Source organism: Poromitra crassiceps (assembly GCF_964638095.1).
Source record: "Poromitra crassiceps genome assembly, chromosome: 21".
In the NCBI taxonomy this organism is placed as follows: Eukaryota; Metazoa; Chordata; class Actinopteri; order Beryciformes; family Melamphaidae; genus Poromitra; species Poromitra crassiceps.
In genome coordinates this window covers 25,948,067-25,970,009 of record NC_139638.1, presented here as the reverse complement: position 1 = coordinate 25,970,009, position 21,943 = coordinate 25,948,067, and the positions used below count along the sequence as shown (strand labels likewise).

Genomic DNA, 21,943 nt, shown 5'->3' with positions numbered 1-21,943 from the left:
GAAAGACTAATATGAAATAAACAATCAGTTAAAGTTTGGCCGGCGTCATAACGTCTATACTCTCATATTCCCTAATATTAGCCTATAGGCTATAGCACATAAACTTGTCATCGAGCGCCTCATCCCGTCAACCGGTCAAATTTCCCTATCAGTTAAAAGATGATATTACAGGAAATGTTGGGCGACTCCGTATTTAGACTCCTTTTCGGGTTAGGAGACTGTGGAAACATTCGGGAAATGCAGTGGAGTGCGAAAGGAATTAAAAAGCAACAAGACAAATTATTTTAATTTACAATATGCTATAACTTCATAATATCCTAATCAAACTATGTTCACAAAATCTAATGCATACAATAACAGTGTCCTCGACTGTATAGCGCTTCAGTAGGCTAGTCTGTGTAGGAAGTAGCCAGCCCGAGAGACCATAACATCATGCCGACAAAGCGAGCCAGTTTCCCGGCTCAGCTTGTCTACTCCCTCCCGCTCGCTCGCTGGCTCCCCGTGCGCCACAGACCCGACCGATAGCGCGCAACTTCTATAACGATGTTGACATATTCACACAACATTGACTGAGGTAGGGCGGTGTTTCACGGCAAAGCCCTTTTGAGTTTCCAAACACCTTTTTATAAGTCTGAAGTCTGTCCCCTCCACCCGACCTGTTAAAACCACGCCTACGCGGCCACACAATTGGTCCGAAAGCGTCAAAGAGCCAATCAAACAGAGCCCTGCTTCTCGTAACATGCAACACATCCATACAGTATGAAGCCCTATGGGCCACAGAGGCGCTAGGAAAATCACGAAGCTGGGACCTTACCACCTCTCTCTCTCTTTCCCTCTCTCTCTCTCTCTGGCCGTCAGCGGACTCCTTTCTCTGCACACGTCTTTCACTGAAATGTGCGTGTGCGTGAAAGAGCGAGGAGGAATAACGTGTCTGTTGTGTGTGCGCGTCAGGATGCGTGTCCGGAGCAAGTAAAGGCACAGGGATTATTCGGCGCTATCGAAATATTTCAACACATCGCCCTCGCTGCAGCAGGACTGAACTGAAGCCAATAAGAAGGAACGCTTTTTTAAAACAGGAATGCCGACATTGTAAACAGCAGCGGAAGGGAGAAAGAGCGCACTGCAGTCAATTAAGTGACGAGTCACCCCTCTGTTGGTGTTTAATTCCTCTAAATGTCCGCATGAAAGCGAGCTATAGAAAGGTGCCCGATGCGCGTCAATCTCTGAAGAAACGCTCTCTCTCTCTCTCTCTCTCTCTCTCTCTCAACACTCCGAGTCCTGAAGATTAACGGGAGAACATTTTTTCATTTATTTTCGCGGACGTCTGCTGGTGAGAGCCCAGCCAAACGCCTGTAGAGATTTCACACCAACTTGCGGGAAATAAGTGGATGCTTCTGCAGTGTTGGAGGTGGAGTTTTCTAAGCAACTTCAGATAGATTTATTTTCCTTGTTGTCCTCTCCTTCCACGCAGGCTTCGGACTATTGTAATAATATTGTTCCCAAATTTCCACCAGTAGCCGATATTTGGTACCTGGTCTTGGATGAACTTCCTGATGAGAGATCCAGTCATACAAGGATCAAGTATGGCATATCATCCGTTTATACCTCACCGGGGTCCGGAATTTGCCATGAGTGCAATGCTGGGTCACCAGCCTCCCTTCTTCCCGGCCCTGGCGATGCCTCCCGGCGGCTCGCTCTCTCTGCCGGGCGGCCTGGGGAAGCCGATCATGGACCAGCTGATGGGAGCCGCGGAGACCGGCCTCCACTTCTCCGCGCTGGGGCACCAGGCTGCAGCCCACCTCAGGCCCCTGAAGAGCCTGGAGCCCGAGGAGGAGGTGGAGGACGACCCGAAAGTTCACCTGGAAGCTAAGGAGCTCTGGGAACTTTTCCACAAGAGGGGCACTGAGATGGTCATCACAAAATCCGGAAGGTGAAAACAACTGTTTTTGTGTGTGCATCCCAAAATGTTGACATCCAGTTGCCGAGTGTGCATATTGATAATAGCCCATAATAGTGACGCATTGTGATTCTTCATATGCTGACATTGCTCTCCTTCTCTCAGCCATATTGATTGATTTATTGATGGGTTCTTATACCTCTGCCATTCCTGTGGCCAACCTTTTTTATTTTATGCAACCACCTCCAAGGCGAACTTATTACTAAAACTTTAACTCCATTCGAAAAGAAATATATAGAGAGAGACATGTAATGCTATGGCTCACTTCACACTAGGCTATCTCACTATACGAAATAAAACCAACCCGGGATATAAAATATACAGGTCATGGGATTTTAACTTTTGAACTGCACATAATATTATATATATATATATATATATATATATATATATATATATATATATATATATATATATATATATATATATATATATATATATATATATAATCTTCAGTATCATGAAACTATCAGATGTGAGTTCCTGTATGGTCAGCTATGGCCTCTGGATTTAGCAAAAAAGAAAAAAGAAAACAAATAACTTAATCTAACTTGGTCAGTCAAAGGGCTCTAAAACCCGCTTATAAACATGTCGCTAATGATGCCAAATCCATTCATAATTATACCTAATTCGTGTAAAAGCATGGGAAGAATACCACTCCACGTGCTATAAGCTGTATTTCTGTTATTAATATTCAGCTCCCAATTATAGCCTACCTGTGTGAGCGCAATTCTCGCGTTGTGTTTTTCCAGATAGTCTAAAAATGTATAGTTATAGTTTGTCATAACTATACAGTGGGCGATCTATCTATTAAATTGCCAACTATCAGTGTGTGTGTGTGTGTGTGTGTGTGTGTGTGTGTGTTTGTGTGTAGCCCTGGCAGAATCATCTTCGTCATCACAGTGCAGTAGCTACAAAGATGGCTGCTCCGTCTATATGTGCAGGCCTTTGAAGGCATGAAAGACAAATCAAGTCACCGTCTAACTCTATATTGACAGCATGGACGGTTAGACTTATAATCATCTGTAGTGGAGGGTAAACAACTCTAAACTCATTTTACCCATTTTTTTTAAACTTGCGAAATATAGCTGTTTACCTTGCCCATCTGCTTTGGCTGACCTATAGCCTATAGCCTCCTTTGTCATTTTAACCGATATCATTTCATTATTCTAAATATCATGATCTATGAAATATCTTAAAGGGGTAAAGCATATATTTTCCAAAATTATTTTCTTAAATCTTAAATAAAAAAAACTATTTTTGTTTATATTGATGGCCGACAGAGAGTGGTTGTTTACCTTTTTATTCGCATTACACCAGAGCTTATCATATACTCTTTTCACGCAGGCGGATGTTCCCTCCGTTCAAAGTGAGGTGCACTGGCTTGGACAAGAAGGCCAAATATATTCTCTTGATGGATATTGTTGCAGCAGACGACTGCAGGTACAAATTTCACAACTCCCGCTGGATGGTGGCAGGAAAGGCCGACCCCGAAATGCCAAAGAGGATGTACATTCACCCGGACAGTCCTGCTACTGGCGAACAGTGGATGTCAAAAGTCGTCAATTTTCACAAACTCAAGCTGACAAATAACATATCCGACAAGCATGGATTTGTAAGTTCAACTAATGTATGTCTATTTTCTTATTTGCCCACTACCACACTTAGCTATTTTGCATGCTGACATTTCTAATATTATATAGTTATTATATAGTATTTATAATTATTAGGCTGTGTATTTAAGCCTATATGGAACTGATTAAAATGTTTGTAAAGCTCTGCTATAATCATAATCAATAGCATATTAATAGCAATTGATAACACATTAATGGCTGTTTAGGGTAAATTGCAACGTATTATTTAATCCAATGATTACATTTCTTCCCATGTTGTGAATTAGGCTATCTGCAGGATTATAATTTTATGAAAATATGTTAGACATAGACTGCAATGAGCTACTGATATGATGACAAATCTTACTGCAATAAGAATGGTAGGCAATCATTGTGCACTAATCATTGTGCACTAAAATTTTAATTTTAATACACATGTTTTCTTGTTGCAGACTATCTTGAACTCCATGCACAAATATCAGCCCCGATTTCACATTGTGAGGGCCAACGATATTCTCAAACTCCCCTACAGTACCTTCAGGACATATGTTTTTCCTGAAACTGATTTCATTGCCGTGACTGCATATCAAAATGACAAGGTAAGGGCAATTTTAGGCTTACTCATTTTTTCTTTTTTCTTTTTTTTTCCTTTTCTATAATACACCCTGGCCCTGTCAAACGCTCCCCCTGTCTTTCATGCTCTGCACACCATTTTGTTGTCATCAAATATGGAAGACGTCATATTTGTTTGAGCTTGTTAGAGTGGTGTCATTATGGTTATGGCCTGATAAGCCATGCATGCACCAGCCGTCGGTATAGGAAAGTAATAATTCTGAGGAATGTATAGGCCTATGTTGTACAGGTTATATTCCTTATTTAATCACATGAAAAGGATTTGGCACCGACCCAGACTGTGTGTGTGTGCGTGTGTGTGTGTGTGTGCGTGTGTGTGTGTGTGTGTGTGTGTGAGAGAGAGAGAGAGAGCGAGACGCGCGTGTGTGTGTGTGTGTGTGTGTGTGTGTGTGTGTGTGTGTGTGTGTGTGTGTGTGTGTGTGTGTCGCGTGCGTGCGTGCGTGCGTGCGTGTGTTAATGTGTGTGTGTTAAAGGGGTTGGGGTTTGAGAAAAGGGAACACAATGTGCAGTGGAGCTGGAGAAAAAGAAGATATTTTTTTCCGGGTGTATCAGAATGCGCTGGTAACATTTTACTCGTCACAAGAAGACATAAAACTAATCAAAATCATCTCTTCCGCCCTTTGATTTCGTAGGGAAATGACGGTTAAGTGTTACCTCTGGCCACTAGTGTCGAGTAAAAGAAATGCAGTAAATGCTTTGCAGGCATAGGCTGAGTAATATTGACAATGCTGCCAAATTCTGCACATGGGGAGGGAGGGGGCGCCGGAGACCCAGAGGAAGTGGTGTGGGAGTAAAAGTTCTGCAAGAGTTTACACACTGAAACAGCCTATGATGGAAAAAATCTCTCTCCCTCCCTCCCTCTCTCTCTCTCTCTCCCTCTCTCTCTCTCTCTCTCTCTCTCTCTCCCTCTCCCCCCTCCGTGTGTTGTGTCAGTAAAACCGAAAATGTGTTACTGTAGGCCAGCCTAATGAGATGAAAAGTAGGCTAAATTGTAGCCTATTTTCAACGCCATAGGAAACGAGCCCTAATAGCTTTAGCACTCCCCGTGCAACTTAAATAACAGGACATTTAAATTGGACATAATCAGGGAAGTGTTTGAAATTGCATATTTACACGTTTCATTTGAATGATTATTTCAGATAACGCAGCTGAAAATTGATCATAATCCGTTTGCCAAAGGATTCCGTGACACTGGCAATGGGAGACGGGAGAAGAGGTAAGATAAGATTAAAAAAAATGCCACAAAATATTTACGACATGGTGTAGTCGGGTTTTATAGATGGGGGGCAGAGAGTGATCTCGGTGGATTCAAAGCGGTATGGTTGTCACGTTAATCCCCCAGGGAGTCTGGTTCTTCACAGGTTCCTATAATGATATATAGTTCACATACAGGAGGGTGGTATGGAAAAGAAAGCACTAATCAGTTTAGTTATTTCCACGCCATTCACTTCCGAACAGTTGGTCCTATATATATATCCAAAAGCTTTTATTTATTTATTTATATATGTATTTATTTATTTATTTATTTATTTATTTATTTATTTATTTATTTATTTATTTATTTATTATTTCTTTGATTGTTTATAATTATATGTTGATTGTGCTTAAATTGAAAACCTAGATAGATAGAGGGAGAGAGAGAGAGAGAGAGAGAGAGAGAGAGGGCGAGAGAGAGAGCGAGAGTTAGTTGAGTCAGTCAGTCACAGAGGAACTCCCTTTAATCAAGCCATGGCACAATCTTATCCACCGTGATGCAGCTCTAGTTTCTGACCTGAGCTCGCTGCATGCTTGTACAGGAAACAGCTGGCGCTGCAGTCCATGCGCTCATATGAGGAGCAGCAGAAAAAGGAGAACGGGGCTTCAGACGACTCCTCAGGAGAACAGGCTTCTTTCAAGTGTTTCGGCCAGGCCTCGTCCCCTGCCGTGTCCACCGTGGGCCCCCCACACCTGAAAGGTAGGCGGCAGACTGACAGATCAATCTACAGCTTGGATAAGACGTTTTGTGAAATTATAGTCCATATTGTGGCAAGATTTTTACTCGGTATTTGCAGTGCACTATGAGTAAAAGGAACATCGAGTGCAGTCGTTGGATTGAGTTTAATGCATTTAAGGCACTTTACCGAGGTCACTAGTCTGCACACTGCAAAACTCATCGGTGCAGTTTCCTGAGCCAATCACTCATTATTTACTTTACGCACACTTTACGCACACAGCTAAAACAACAAATCAGTTATCTTCTGGTCGACACCAATGAAAACAAATGATACATTACTCTTTCACTATTGGATTGACGAAATAGGTTGAAATAGGCTACCGTATATTATTTGTCAACCAGCCAGCCTGGACCCTGCAAATGAGTGCCCTGCAGCTATTTTGCAAATTAACTATTTATTCGAGCCTATATATTCTGTATGAATCCGTTATTGTCACCTGTGGCAGAAAAAGCACCTGACATTATTCTTCTGATTTCGCTAGATTTCTGCGAGAGCGACGAGGACAGCGATGACGAGAGCAAAGACGGACACATCAAAGACGGTCCGGACTCCAGCAAGATCTCCACTACCACGGAGGATGGCAAAGATCACGAGGCGAGTCCAGCTAAGGGCCACCCCTTTGGGACCAGTGACTCTAGCAGCAGGGGCCGTGACAGCGGCCATAGGACTGAGAAAAGCCAAGCGGACTCACGGCAGAGCCCCGTCACCCACATCTCCAGCACCACCCGCTCTGGAGAAGACCTGAAGAGCCCGAACCGGGACCAGCCCAAAACGGACGAGTGCAGGTCAAGCAAGGACAGTTTCATGCCTTTGACTGTTCAGACGGACAGTCCGCAGCTAAGCCACAGTCACATGCATAACTTTGGATTTCCAACGGGTCTGACAGGACAGCAGTTTTTCAATCACTTAGGGGGCGCGCATCCGTTTCTCTTGCACCCCAGTCAGTTCAACATGGGAGGTGCCTTCTCAAACATGGCCGCGGGCATGGGGCCCTTACTGGCAGCGGTGTCCTCTGGAGGGGTGAGCCCCATGGATACGGTCAGCATGGCATCATCTCAAAGCTTGGCGGCGGCGCAAGGCCTGCCTTTTCATCTGCAGCAACATGTCTTGGCATCGCAGGTAAAAACCTGTTTTTTTGGGCCTAGTCTTGTGCAAAGCAAATGTTGGACTAGTGCTGTGGAGACTTCCTTGGTTACATTCCGACCTAGAGCTAGCTAGCTATACGTCAGATCTATTCTCGTCTCCATAGGTTTGTGTATTTTACTCCAGTGGAAAGAAATTGTGTTTGTTTGTGTGTGTGTGTGTGGGGGGTGCGTGCGTGCGTGCGTGTGTGTGTGTGTGTGTGTGAGAGAGAGAGGGAGAGAAAAAGAGAGAGAGCGCATGCAGGTGCGTCTGTGCGTGCGTGTTTGCGCGCGTTTTAAGTTTGTGCCATAATAGCAGTTTAAGGAAATTAAATTTTGACTGACTGAATTTAGATATAGCCTGAGCTATTTTAGACATAGGTGCTGCGACAATGGTGTTAAGGGAATGGTGTTGATATGAGCTCATTAAGTGTATTTAGAGGCAAAATGGCAAGTGTTAAAATGCTTCCACCATGCCTCATGAACAAGATGCTTTCAACAAATTAGCATTTTTCCATTTACTGTCAAAACATGCATTAATAGTAACATCACAACATCTTATTTCATATGCAGACACCAACCATTTTTATTTGCATTAACAATTATTGAACAAGTTGCAAAGTACAGTAGGCTATGTGATAAGGCTTTGTTGTTTATAACATTAGGCCTATACACTTTCAAAAATGTAAGTCTTTTAGCCTGACAGACGCGGACGTATTGCCAAATAGGTCTGCTTTTGTTACCAAGTATTGTGTGTCAGACAGTTAGCTTCATAATAACAGTTATAACACCATACACCCCCACTATAACGCATCACTTACGCACGACCAAAAACTTAACTGTGGACAGTGAAAGTATAAAGCCCACGAATTTCCCAAAGCAGGTCACTTGTCTTAATTCATTATTTTCACGCATTCTCTCCACGAACTCAATCCAAAATACACAGAGGCAGGGGTCGACTAAACTATAATGGCTATATCAGCATGCGTTTCCCCTTGGTTTTATGCATCGGCAATGCTATTATGATGCGTTTAATTCGTATTATGGGTCAACATCGACCTTGTGGGCTCATACTCAGTCTCTTCGTTTTTCCCACAGGGCATTGCCATGTCTCCGTTTGGCAGTCTGTTCCCCTACCCCTATACGTACATGGCAGCAGCCGCGGCAGCCCAATCCGCTGCCGCCTCCTCGGTGCACCGGCACCCCTTCCTGAACGCAGTGCGCCCCCGACTCAGGTACAGCCCCTACTCCCTCCCCATGACCGTACCGGACAGCAGCACCCTGCTCACCACCGCCATGCACTGCATGGCCGGCAGCGGGGGCGACCTGAAAGGAGATGGCCATGTCCCGGCTAGCCCCGTCTCCGCTGCTACCCTGGATTCCACATCGGAGGTAACCAGCCGCTCGTCCACCATCTCCTCTGGCTCGATGTCCATGTCCCCAAAAACTTGCACGGAGAAAGACGCCGCCAACGAGTTACAGAGCATCCAGCGCCTTGTCAGTGGACTCGACTCGAATCAGGACAGGCCACGGAGCGGGTCGCCCTAGGAGTTTCCCCAACCTGCTTTTCGTTTCGTTGTTGTTGTGATAAAAAGTGTTGACGGTGATGAAGGCATTAACAATAGGACGACAACCCTCACAGATTAATGCAGGTTTAAACAAGAAAATACAAAAATAAGAAAAAAAAAAAAAAAGCCTGTTGGACGTTTTAGTTTATGAAATGCACTTTGGTTAAATACACACCTGAAATGTATATTTCTCTTTTTGTTAAATTAAACAACAGCTTTTTACTTGTTTTCTGTCATTTGAATACCATACAAGTATTGAAACTGAAAGGTTGGCATGGATCTGACTCACATAGGAGAAGTTGCTGCTGTGTCCTGTCTCCTAACTTTATTGTGGAGTTGCTCAGGCAACGGAATTTGTTTTATATGCACTCTGAATTGATTTGACGTATTTGAATTCACTACCATTTAGCCTACCTTTTAAAGACTGCTGTATTTTGTAGACTATTGATTGATTGAACAGCCTAACCTCTGACGCCTATCATTATGCCCATAGATTGGTCAAACGTTGCATGCCCGCAAAACCCCCAACTTGATTGATATTATTTCAGCTAGATATAGCCTAATTTGAAACGAAAAGTAGGCCTAATGAAAATTTTCTATAATGAACATATTTCAATCACCCTCTTGTTCCTAAAGTTTATTTTCAATTGGGTTATTAATTTTCAAATTATTTTGTTTTATGCAATGTTGAAATCAGTAGGCCTATTGACAATATGTGCTCCGCAGAATAGGTCTACTGCCCGAAGCATGCGGAACTCGGCATATTCAACGGGCAAAGGGAATCGGACATTTAAAACAATTGAAAGGTAGTATTGATTATAGGTGTAAATAAGGATATATAAAATATTTATGTAATTATTTCATATTGTTATTGCTTGTAAATACAACGGAGTAGTTTTTAGGGATCTGTTCTTAATTTATTGTCGATATACCTGTGTAAAGAGTTTTTGGGTTATTATCCTTTTTTGCCATCTGCATTTATATCCTCCTAAAATATGGACTTTCTCCTTCCCTAAATATCCACACACCTATAGTTATTCACACTCACGTGCCATACGTTCACTTGTCCCCGTGTGTGAAGTGCTACTGTTTAAAAACAAATGAAAAAGCGACCACACACTGCACCAATGGCTTGAAAAAATTGTTCTCTTTGAGGAAAAAAAGGTGTCGTCGAAGTGTGACAAAAGTGGACTGTTTTTTTTCTTCTGTTCTTAAAATTGCAAACTGGTCGTAAAAGTGCCGCATCTAATCGAAAATATGAAGGTTTATTTTGTGTTTCTTAAGTTGTGAATGGGTTATGTTGTATTGGATTTATGTCTAGTTTACAACATCGACATCGTGTTCTTGAAAGTTTCAATAAAACGTTGAAATGCAATATTTGATGCCCGCTTAATTATCGTCAGTCCAGGCCTGCTTGTGCCCTGTATCAATTCTACAAGTACAATACAAAATAATTAAGGCTTGCATTAAATCCTTACATCAGCTGAATCTCTGTTTGTAAAATGACATATAGGCTCCTTGTTGTGTTTTTGTTTTGTTTTTGGTGTGTGTGTGTGTGTGTGTGTGTGTGTGTGTGTGTGTCTGTCTGTCTGTCTGTCTGTGTGTGTGTGTGTGTGTGTGTGTGTGTGCGTGCGTGCGTGCGTGCGTGTGCGTGTGTGTGTGTGTGTGTGTGTGTGTGTGTGTGTGTGTGTGTGTGTGTGTGTGTGTGTGTGTGTGTGTGTCGGGGGGGGGGTCTCTTTGCCCACTTAGTCCACTTCAGTAAACTTATGTGGAGATATCCGTTTAGGCTGCAGTTCAAAGGGTCCAATTAAGATAACTGTGGTGGGAGCAAAGACCCTCTCAACTCCAGATATCATACCTGGGATTCCATACCTGGTCAAGGGGTTGACCACTGAGGCTTTTGGGTCTCCATGGGCATCACGTGGTGCTCTAGCCAAGTTGTCCAAATTTGATCTAATTTTAATTTTAATCGCTAGAATGGACAGAAAAGATGACGCAAAATGGCCAGAAATCACTAATGGGACATTAGGGACAATTTTCCCTGCTGTGCATGACATAGCCTATATGTGTAATAATCTATTACTGACAGTCTAATATAAGTCATTGACAAGTTCACTGATTCTGCCTTAAGCGCGGTTTGATGGCAATGGGACTTTGCTGGATGGAACTTGAAGCCTCTGCTGGGCCAGCAGAATCGCCCTAGTGAGGGTGTGCTTCATTCAACCACCCCACCCATTCAGCTTAAAGAGTATAAAATAACTTGATTGCCCCCAGCATTGCACCTCGAGTCACGCTGCGTTTATCCACATCATATCTTTATTTGTATATTGTATAGTTAATGTGTAACAAGCTTGGCGCTAGGTAATAGGTGTAAACATGACACAAGCTGTCTCAATTGGCCTGGTCTTATTGCTCACCTGGCGCCTTCGATAGGCCTATCTTACTCCACTTTATTGCACGGAAGGCGACAATACGTCTGCAATACCCAGACACAACGCCCCCAAGCGGCTACAGCGCCAGTTAAACTCACAACACAGCATACCGTGGGTGAGAACTGAGGTCAGTGATGAAGCAATATATACCTTAGAATAGATTACTGGGAATCGTTTAGACAAGTCGTCTAAATTGTCTTAATGTGCCAATCTGAAAAGCGAAAAGAAAAAAGGCAAATTAAAATGTAATGTAAACTTAAGTCCGAAACAGTTTGTTGTCAACTTGTCATTATTCTACACAAACACGAAGAAAACTATAACCATATCATATTTTAGTAATGGAGCAATGTGTAGGCTTAAATTAACGTGAATCTAAATCACATAGGCTGGAGAGATTTGTCAATCGATAAGAGATGAAGCAGATTATTATTGTTATTATATTGTTATTACTTATTCTTTTGTTTTAATTCTTCTTATTTAATTTGTAAGGTAACAGGTCTATTAAGGCGCACAGTTCTGATCATAAATATGTAAATCAGTCTAACATACTCAACATTCCTGCGCGTGTTAATAGCCTAGATATTGCTGTAAGAAGTTGGAATAATATAAGACCCTATAATAGAAAAAAGTACATCTTCTATAGAAGAAGTACTTTCTCATGTATAAGAAGTATTTTTTTATAGCCTATTATTATATGTCTATGTGTATACACACTACTATATGTGTATACACATAAGTAACACTATATTACACACATATAGTGCAGGATGGAATGCAGGGAATTAATGCAGTGTGTGTGCCAAACGTCTCTACTGCCATTCAGTCACGGCAATTGGTCCAACACATCACTATCAATTACCTGAGAATGGGGATCAAAACGCGTGCAGAGTAAACCTGTTCTTATGGCTGTCTCTGTTACATCCCCATTTTCGGTTCTCGTGCACCTGCCATGCTTTGCAGTAGCCTCTAGGCCTGGCTAGTGGCTACGCTACAGCTGCATCATGGTCCACTCCACAGTCCATAATATTAGTTTATTTTTGTACTAATATTCTGCACACCTGTGCAGGCGAATTTTTGTTTTAATTATTTGACGGTAGCACACATGCCTCGTTATAGCCTTAGCAAGTATTTTAGTTGAAAGTGTTTTTCACGGTCTTGTTTCCACACGTCATGTTGTTGTGGTAATTAAAGCCTAACCCATGTCAATTCAGAGTCCAATAGCCTTTTTTTTTCTTTGACATCTTAAATAGGCTGCTTCTGCTTTTTTGGCCTATTCAAATAAGATTGTTTCAGGACTCAGGAGTAGAAAGAGTTCCCTGCTGTATATAAGTCCAGTGATGTAGCCTATGCATGTGTTTAATAGGTTTTACAGCAATGTGCTGGATTTTCGAACAGGCTGTTTCAGTCTCTTGAAGGCTGGCTATATAAATGTAAATCAGTAGCGCCATCCAGTGGTTGTGTCTCCACGTCTGGTTGCAGTAGCAAGCAACAGTCCTCGCTTTCTCTTTCCATTGGTATCGGTGTCCCTCACATGGTTTTAGCCTATATCTGCATCACTCAATAAGTCTGATTGGCTTAGGCATTGGCCTATATACTTTCTTATCAGATTCCATTTTAATCGAAGTATATAGCCTGAAAGGTAAACATTGATGCTCGAAAACATTTGGGCCCTTTCTTTATGTTCTTAGCTATAGGCTACTGTAATTGTTTTTATTAGAATTCCTAAACAGAGTTTATTATCACACATAAAATGATAAACCACATCAGGAAGAACAGAGGAAAAATAACTGTGCAGGATCAAAAGGCCTATAGAAAAAAATCACTTGGGTCTATGAAAAAGGCTTGTAATAGAATTCAGACATATAATTAAAATAAAATCATTAAAATACACCTAATGAAAGTGGAAGTGCAGAAGGCACTGGGAGTGTGTGTGTGTGTGTGTGTGTGTGTGTGTGTGTGTGTGTGTGTGTGTGTGTGTGTGTGTGTGTGTGTGTGTTTGTGCGTGTGCACTTGTGCGTCCTCTTTTACACAGTATCTTGCTTAATAAATAAAGACAACACAGACACAATTCAAGCTAACAAGTATGTCAAGTGTGTTAAACCTTTGGTCTACTTTTTTTGAAAATGTATCCAGCCATATTAAAGAACTTATCATCAAGCTTCATCTCAGTAACTCATAGAGAGTGGACTGCATGGCAACCTTACAGAAACACAAGAGTCTATCTCTTCAGTTATTTAAAAGCTATAAGCAAAAGTGCACAATATGTAGGAAAATATACAAATAGGCACTTTTTTTTTACTCAAGGAGATGTTTTGAGTGAACCCTGAATTATGAAATTAAGTTTAGTGATGTAGCCTATAATGTTAAGTGTAATTATCATAAAGATATATTATATTTGAACTTATATAATTTATCTTCTTATCTTCTCTTATATTACTTATGCTGTTATTATTATTACTACACTAATTGGGCTATACATTTAGGAAAACTCATCCTTTGGCTTCTTTTACAACATTTTTAGGCATTTTGAATAATATTTCCCAGTCTAAATTATATATATATATATATATATATATATATATATATATATATATATATATATATATATATATATTCCCATCACTGCATGAAAGCACTGCATTTCAGTGCAATCTTTCTTTTACTAGGAAGGTCAATTACCTGTTGACCTTCATTCAATATGATCAAAATAGCAGGTGGTTGGAGGCTGATGAAATATTTTCCTTGGAAACTTGAGGACCTGGACACAATGGCCATCCGTTCACCAGCCATGCATAAAACCTTGCACTAAACTGCTCATCCTTGGATGGAAATATAATTCACCCTCTGAAATAGCTAATAGAGCAACAAACGGAGAATTATAGTTTGAAAAGAAAAGTTTGATCAAAAGAACCCATAACAACATAACATTTGAAATAAAATGTTAATCCAATGTTTGCCATTTCATGTCTAAATACTTTATGAACTAGATACCACACTCTGAAAAATGTTTAATGTTTTTTTCCCCATCAATTTTAGCTTCTCATTTTACTTGAGCTATTGTAGTATGGTGTCATGGTGTCCCCCTGAAGAAGGCAGTAGCCGAAACATGTTGGTATAGTCCAATTAAATCGTTTTTAAGTGCAAGAGACGAGACAAATGAAGACTGCAGTCTTCGTGCCACAGTATTAAGTATTAATTCCTGTACCAGGAAAAAAAAACGATATGAGCAGTACAACATGTTTTCAATTCAACAGTAAGTTGTATCAGTCGTATTTTGTAAAATATGCAATTGCATTATATGATTTATATCTGCATACAATGTGGCTAAACAATGCACGAATAGAAAGGTGTATAGTGGGGCAGATTGAGGGTCGGCACATCCTTGAAAGTTTTCAAATAAGACAATTGCATGAATACATGACAGGATGGGAACTGTGTGTTGCACTGAAATACTCAGTGGGGTGTGTTTTCATACAATTTCCTTTGTTAAGAGGAACAGGCAACAATCTGTAAATGTAAGAACGCGTTGTTTCCATACATCTTACATGAATTGGTGGCCATGCAGGAAAGGAATATTTATGAGAGTGCTGATAGATTCATTATACTTGCACACTCAGACAAAAAAGGGTCCCTGTCTTGCATGTGATTTATCCACTAATCTGTCAGGACCTGAACACAAATTCCTTCTCTCACACACATTATTCAACTCCTATATATGCATTTGCCTTCATGAGTAGTGCACATATAGGAATGAGTACACACCATCTCGTATATGCATGCTCATCATCAAATACTCAACATAGAAGCAGCACATCCACAGACACAAATAATTGCATTCATTATTGTTATATCTTATGGTATGTATTTTCAAATGTATGAATGAACAGGATATACATATGTATAATAATCTGATCCCTTTCTAATGAACAATAAGCTTATTGGGCTTTTTTTTTTACAGGATTGAATTGATGTAAATTGTATTAAGCACATGAGCATGGAAGAATATTGTCTTGTATACTGGAGTGAACCACAGGGATGCACACATGACACATGCCAAATATTTATACACCTGCTTTAACTTTTTATTTGTTTATTGATTTCATCTTGACACCACTGAGATGATGTTATGTGTTTGTCTTCTCTGCTGCACCTGGTAGTGCTCCTGGTTGAGAACAGGTGTGTTGAGGAGAAAAGGGCAAATTGATTAGAATTTAAATCTCTTTATATCTCTTTCTTACTGCCTTAGAATGCTGATTGGGTCATTGCAATATAGTAGATTGGTCATCTACTTATGCCAATGTATAGAATTTAGAATGAGCCTTGATGTATTGTGGTGACATTTGAAAGCTATTTGCTAATTGATTGATTTGTGCTTGTAGGAGGGGCTTAGAGTATATAAGAGGCTAGCAGAATGGTTTTATACACCACAGGTCATGTGCTGGGATCTGGTAGTCTCTCAAGCCAGACTGGCTCTTCTACATTTTGCAAATGCAGCTTAGACAGTCTGTAATTCACGCCCACAGAACATGGACAAATGAAGTTGGGGGGAAAAGCGCTTCATACTGGAGGAAATTCAAACCGATGCAGGTGATTGGAGATATGAGCATCCAGCATAATAACACCAGAAACATGACAACAGAAACCCCCACATTTCAAGTGGTGATGATTCTACAATTAATATAAATAGCACATTTCTGATGTTTTTGGAAGCTTCACAAATAATTTAGTATGCAGCCATAAATATACCGAGTGTGGAACCTCTATAATAAAGTATCCATTTGCCTATAGTTTATAATTGCATTGCAATACACTTGTTCAGTTTTTGCTTGAAAAAACATTTTCCACTTAAAAAAAAAACAATTAATGGCATTTCTCGGTCTCAATGATCAGTCATAGTCAGTGACCACCTCTTTGTCACCGCTGAATATATCACATCTCTTAGTGGTCCTGTGTAAAGACACCATTATCTTCTCATGCACTTCACAACAGCGGTTAGAGGTGACAATGAAAAACTTCTCATACCTGTGCTCTCCATGCTGGAGGAAAGGAAAAGCTGATGGTTTTCATATGATTATGACTAAAAATCTTGCAAATAAGATATGTTATGCATTAGGAGAGTGAGACAGACAGACAGACAGACAGACAGACAGACAGACAGACAGACAGACAGACAGACAGACAAGACCATAATGAGTTTGATAGGCTTTGTTCCATTGGCCTTTGTAATCAATTTGTTTTCTTCCTTAATGATTAGTGAAAAAGTTCATAAATGTGATAACATACCCAAATTTGGTAAAACAAAAAAACAGTTTTCCATGTCAACATGTCTGATGCAACTTACTCATGTTGCTGATAGCTTTACATGCAAGACTTCAATGCAAGTTTAATATGAATCGTTTTGAAAATGTTGCTTTTATTTGCCCTATTGGTACAAAAATATATAGTTCACTGAAATTGCAGCTTATTCTTTCTTTCATGAGTAGGCAGCGCACTCTAGTGTCAGAAGAAGATAGTACAACAGGGGGCAGGCAGGTGATGAATATAGAGGAGTACTTTCATTTTTGCAATAATTGACAAGTATACATTTCATAAACAGGTGCTGCATTATTTAGTTATTAGCTCTCAGTCTGCAGTTTTGTTGTACACACAATGAGCCTTAATGCATGCCGATGTCACATTTTGGATGGAGATGGCATTTGGGTTTTAGATTAAATGCACAGGTCATAATCACCTCCAAAAACTAATTTTAGACAATTAAATAATTTTTGGAGTAACCCACAATTGTATCTGTGCACAACAGTGAACAGTATGGCCTTAGGGCATGGGGTTTATTTTTGGTATCATCTCACAGCATACACTAGCATTTCATAATGCAAATGTAAGGGCTATCCTGACAAGAAATGGGAGGCCTATGGGTGGCTCAGTGGTTAGCACTGTTGCCTCACAGCAAGAAGGTCCCGGGTTCGAACCCCGGTCTGTCCCAGGTCCCTTCTGTGTGGAGTTTGCATGTTCTCCCCGTGTTCGTGTGGGTTTTCTCCGGGTGCTCCGGTTTCCTCCCACCACCTAAAGACATGTGTGTTAGGGTTAATACTCCTGTCAGTGCCCCTGACCAAGGCACTGGCAAAAGAACTGGAGTTGGTCCCCGGGCGCTGCACTGCGGCTGCCCCACTGCTCCTAGCTCTAGGAAGGTTCCTAGTAGAGGATGGGTCAAATGCAGAGGATGAATTTCCCCATGGGGATAAATAAAGGATTAACTTATAACTTGACTTACTTAACTTAACTAAGAAACACCATCAAACAGAAGGTGATGCTGAAACTTGAGAGTTTCAAAGAAGTTGTGGGATGAAAGTCTATCTCATGTGCGCCATGTGATTGTGATTGTCCTGTTTTTAAAGAAACAAGCCCACGAGAAATAAACTCCACTTTGGTGTTATGAGAAGGTGCAGATCAAATCACTAACTGATGATGAAGTTACGCTCTTTCAAGGCATTGGCAACTCAGCGACACGTCTATCTGTCAAACAACACAATTCTCCATTTCTGTTGCTGTCGACCCCGATTCTCCGCAGTCGTATACAAATGCCTGGAGCTACGAGGTGTGTTATGGCTCAGGGACATAAGAGTCGAAGGACCTGTTGTTAGTCCAAGTCTTTGTCATGTGACAGAATGCACTGCAGGGTAGCAGTGGACATTTTGAGTCGGGGGGCACCAACCACTGCGTTGACACTTAAATACACTCCTGATATTATAAGTTGCAGGCAAATGTTGAAACCACCTCAGTCACACACTAGCACTTCAACAAGTGGCCACTTAACTTTAATATTCAAGAATTGTTATTTATTGCTGTTGTGTTTTGGATATCTACCCCCCCCCCCTTCATATTTACAACAGACGTCTGGAAAAACGATTATGCAATATTTTGTAAGAGCACCACTACAGCAACGACGATCAAAGAACCTATTGACTATAGACGCTTTTAATTTGACAACGTAAACATTCAAAATTGCCCCTAGCTTACTTCCTGTTGCAATGTTTGCTAATGCAATATCTGACAGGAAATAAGATGGGGTTCAAACTGTTCCCATAGCAACCCAATTCCGTGAAAACCGTCTATACACAAGCCAATACCACAAATAATAATAGAGATCACTTGAATATCCTTACTTTTCTTTGCTATTAAATAAGTCTAATCAAAATCATTATTATGTATTTGATAAACAAAGTCTATATGCTAGAAGAGCCAAATGTTAGTGGACAATCCAAATTGAAACAGCCTGCTCAGCAGTCGAGAAACTCAATTATATTACCAAGCAAAGGATAATAGGCTAAACAATTATAACAAAGTCAGAAGTCAGAAGTCAAAAGTCAAAATAGCTGTGCTTGACATATGCTCATATATGATACAATTATACAAAAACTCCTCATGAGATGTATTTTCACACTTTGGATCTCACCTGATGTCCTTTCATTTTCAGCCATGGTGAATATCTTATTTATCAATGATATGTTTCCAAATCATCTACACCCAACTTCAACACAACAGTTCAGTCTACCTCTTCCTTTCAGAGGTTTCACTAGAACTGCCGTGGCACAAAAGACACAGACCACTGAGGATTGATGTTGTAGGTTTAGAGTGGTAACAGTTACCACTCGAAACATCGTATCCTTTGCCTGGTAACAGTTACCACTCTAAACCTCTTATCACTCCCTGTTGTCTATGTTCACATGGTAACACTTTACAATCAGGGTCAACTAATTGAAGGCTTAGTTCATGCTTATTAAGCATGAACGAACTCTTAATGAACAGTTAACTAATGTGTCTAATAATCATTTACTAATGTTCATGTTAACTAGGTATTCATTTATGGATTATTTAATACTTTAGGGTTAGTTCATAGTTAGGGTGAGGGTTAGTTATTCACATTCCTTAGCCTCTTTTTTCGGACAGCCGTTTCCCAGTTTTTATTTCCCTCCTACCCATACACTTTGTAATAAAACCGTAATAATCATAAGCCAACAAGTTAGAAAGAAGGAAAAAAAAGACAGGCAGGAATTACAAACATGATTTAAAAATAATATAATTATTGTGGAGACTAAATTATAGCTGTCATTTTATGTCATTTTATGTATACTCTTAATTCAGTTGAATAGAACTTTTTCCAACATGATGGAAACTTGACATCTAAACATCCCTGCAAAAAGCAAATTGCCAGACTATGCTCCTGCAAGAAAAGGGTATTGCAGACGCAGGCGTATGTACGGTATGTCGTGTGAGGGATGATACATTGTGTGTAGACACAAAACCACCGCTACTTTGTTGTGTCCTGTGCTAAATGGGTTCTTTACATGCGTTTCACTCAGCGATGCTTCTTGAAAAGCAGCCAAAGTCCGACCATATAAGCCCCCCTCCTAAGAGAAAGGTTTCATCCCAGCCATCAGGCTCTACGTTGAAATGAGCTGTGGGGAATAGGAGATGGCAGCCATCCCTCCCTGCGCAGGCCTAATAGTCTCCACTGTCAGTGACACTTCATACACAACCACTGGCTGGCAGATGAGAAGGGAAGCTCACCACAAACACAGAGCCGACACACCGGCAGTCATGCCAGTGCGTTCACATACATACATGCCTTTGCTCACAGTGTGTACAGGAATGACATCAATCAGATAGAAACATGTATGTACTGTATAGGCCCTACAAATGCACACACACACACACACACACACACACACGCACGCGCACACACACACACACACACACACATACACATGAATGGCTCATGCCGGGTAATGCAGCCACACACACACACACACACACACTACACACACACACACACACACTTCCTTTGTGTTGAGTGTATAGTAGCCTCGTGTGCGTGTGGCATGACAAAAGCTTTGGCCTCTCACCACATTCACTCCACCGTTATCAAATTGAGAACAGATCTCCAGGATCTCCTTTTTCCTCAAAGAGCTCTGTGAATATTTCATACGCAGTCTTCCACCATCCACCTACAATATGACCTGTAGGATAGGATAGGATAGGTTTGCACCACTCATTCCAGACCCCTGAACATTTTGGAGGTGATCGGAGAAACAGCCCACTGCCACCACTCCTTTTGGACAGTGGGCATGGAAAGTTAAGCAGTTCATCCTTGGCCCATGACCAGTCTTTCAAGGTTGGTGGTGGTACGTGAATCTGTTTGGAGCCTTTCTGTGATTGGACACGCCCAGAGCTGTGTATATAGAAGAGTCGCGACATCTCCATTCACTCCAATGGACCAGTTTTTTACTCTCAAGAGTTCCCGGAAGTAAGGTTCTGGATTAAGCAGCACTGTCGAGTTGCAGCAAAATGAACAGTTTGTGTTGTACTTTAATTTTTTTTTTTTTTGGATCAAATTGTATCAGCTTTATTTTAGCATTCAAAAGTAGCGCGAGACCCTTTCCTGGTTGCTCATTGGCTAATGAGTCACGCATTTTGGTCCTCCGCTGACGCCACTGTCTCTCTCTAGAGCAGGGGTTCCCAACCTTTTTTGTGCCGAGGACCGGTAGATACATGGGAAAAAAAAGTCACCGGTTGTCAATTTTAATGGTTTTAGTTACATATATATTTACTCACCAGGTGCAGACAAAGGCCTTTTGTGTTGTACTGTATGTAGCCTAGAGTATTTATGTTTTTGTTTAAACTACAAACATAAATGAAAAACATCAACTTGAAACTATGTTTCAGCTACCACACACAGCCTATAATATTATAGCCTATGTAAAAAAAAAAACATAGGCTTTTTGGACCGGGCTCCCGGCCCGGTACCAAATGCGTTGCGGCCCGGTACCGGTCCGCGGCCCGGTGTTGGGGACCACTGCTCTAGACTAGAGGACACTATTTGGAGCCTTTATGTGATTGGACACGCCCATTGCCACACCCCATTTTGGCCAGTCGGTGTGGAAAGTTAATCAGTCCTAAGGTCATGGTGTTAGGTGAATCCGTGTGGCAGTTAGGAGCCTTCAAGTGATTGGACATGCCCCCTAGTTGGCATAGAACACATCAGTTATTTCTACAAAGTTCCGTGTGACATGCCCCCTTTTTGCTAGTGGGCGTTGAACGTTCTGGAAGGAGAAATTAATTCTTGCCAGCAGATGGTGCTATTGTTTCTTTACTTTTCTGAGTATTGCAGTAGCCAATGAGAATTACTTAAATTTGTCAGGTGGTGCAACAACAGCCATTAAGAATTGTGACTCAGGTGAGCCTGGAGACGCACAGGAAGTAGTCTCACGTGTGCAGTATGGCTGACAGTCACAGAGGTTGAATTTGTCATGATTGAATCTGCATCCATCCGTCTTTGTTGTTTTATGGAAAGCATTGCCTGTGAGTATTTTCAATCAGTAACATGTTGTAAAGTGTTATCGATGACCATTTTGGCATTTGAGTGTTTTAAGCTCATTGCAGTAGTTGATCGATGTTCTAGGATGGTAGCATCATTACTCAGTTTTACAGTAAATGTCAGGACTTTGACCTGGATTCATCAAGAACACAGCTAATTTCCCAAACCGTAACCTTGGATTATATTGTCAGAAAAGCATTCATATGCACCCCCCTTAAAAGACCATATCCTCGTAGAAACCTACATCAGT

At 41.0% G+C, this 21,943-nt stretch overlaps 1 protein-coding gene across 1 annotated transcript; it reads left to right on the top strand.

The window, feature by feature from the left end:
• Positions 1 to 1,541: 1,541 nt before the first annotated feature.
• Positions 1,542 to 10,219, top strand: tbx3a (T-box transcription factor 3a; the record flags this gene model as incomplete). Its single annotated transcript, XM_083657897.1, has 7 exons — positions 1,542 to 1,930; positions 3,305 to 3,572; positions 4,023 to 4,169; positions 5,343 to 5,419; positions 6,000 to 6,157; positions 6,679 to 7,316; positions 8,417 to 10,219. 7 exons carry the CDS (start codon positions 1,542 to 1,544, stop codon positions 8,864 to 8,866), a joined length of 2,127 nt encoding a protein of 708 aa, XP_083514023.1. The 3' UTR covers positions 8,867 to 10,219.
• Positions 10,220 to 21,943: the final 11,724 nt, after the last annotated feature.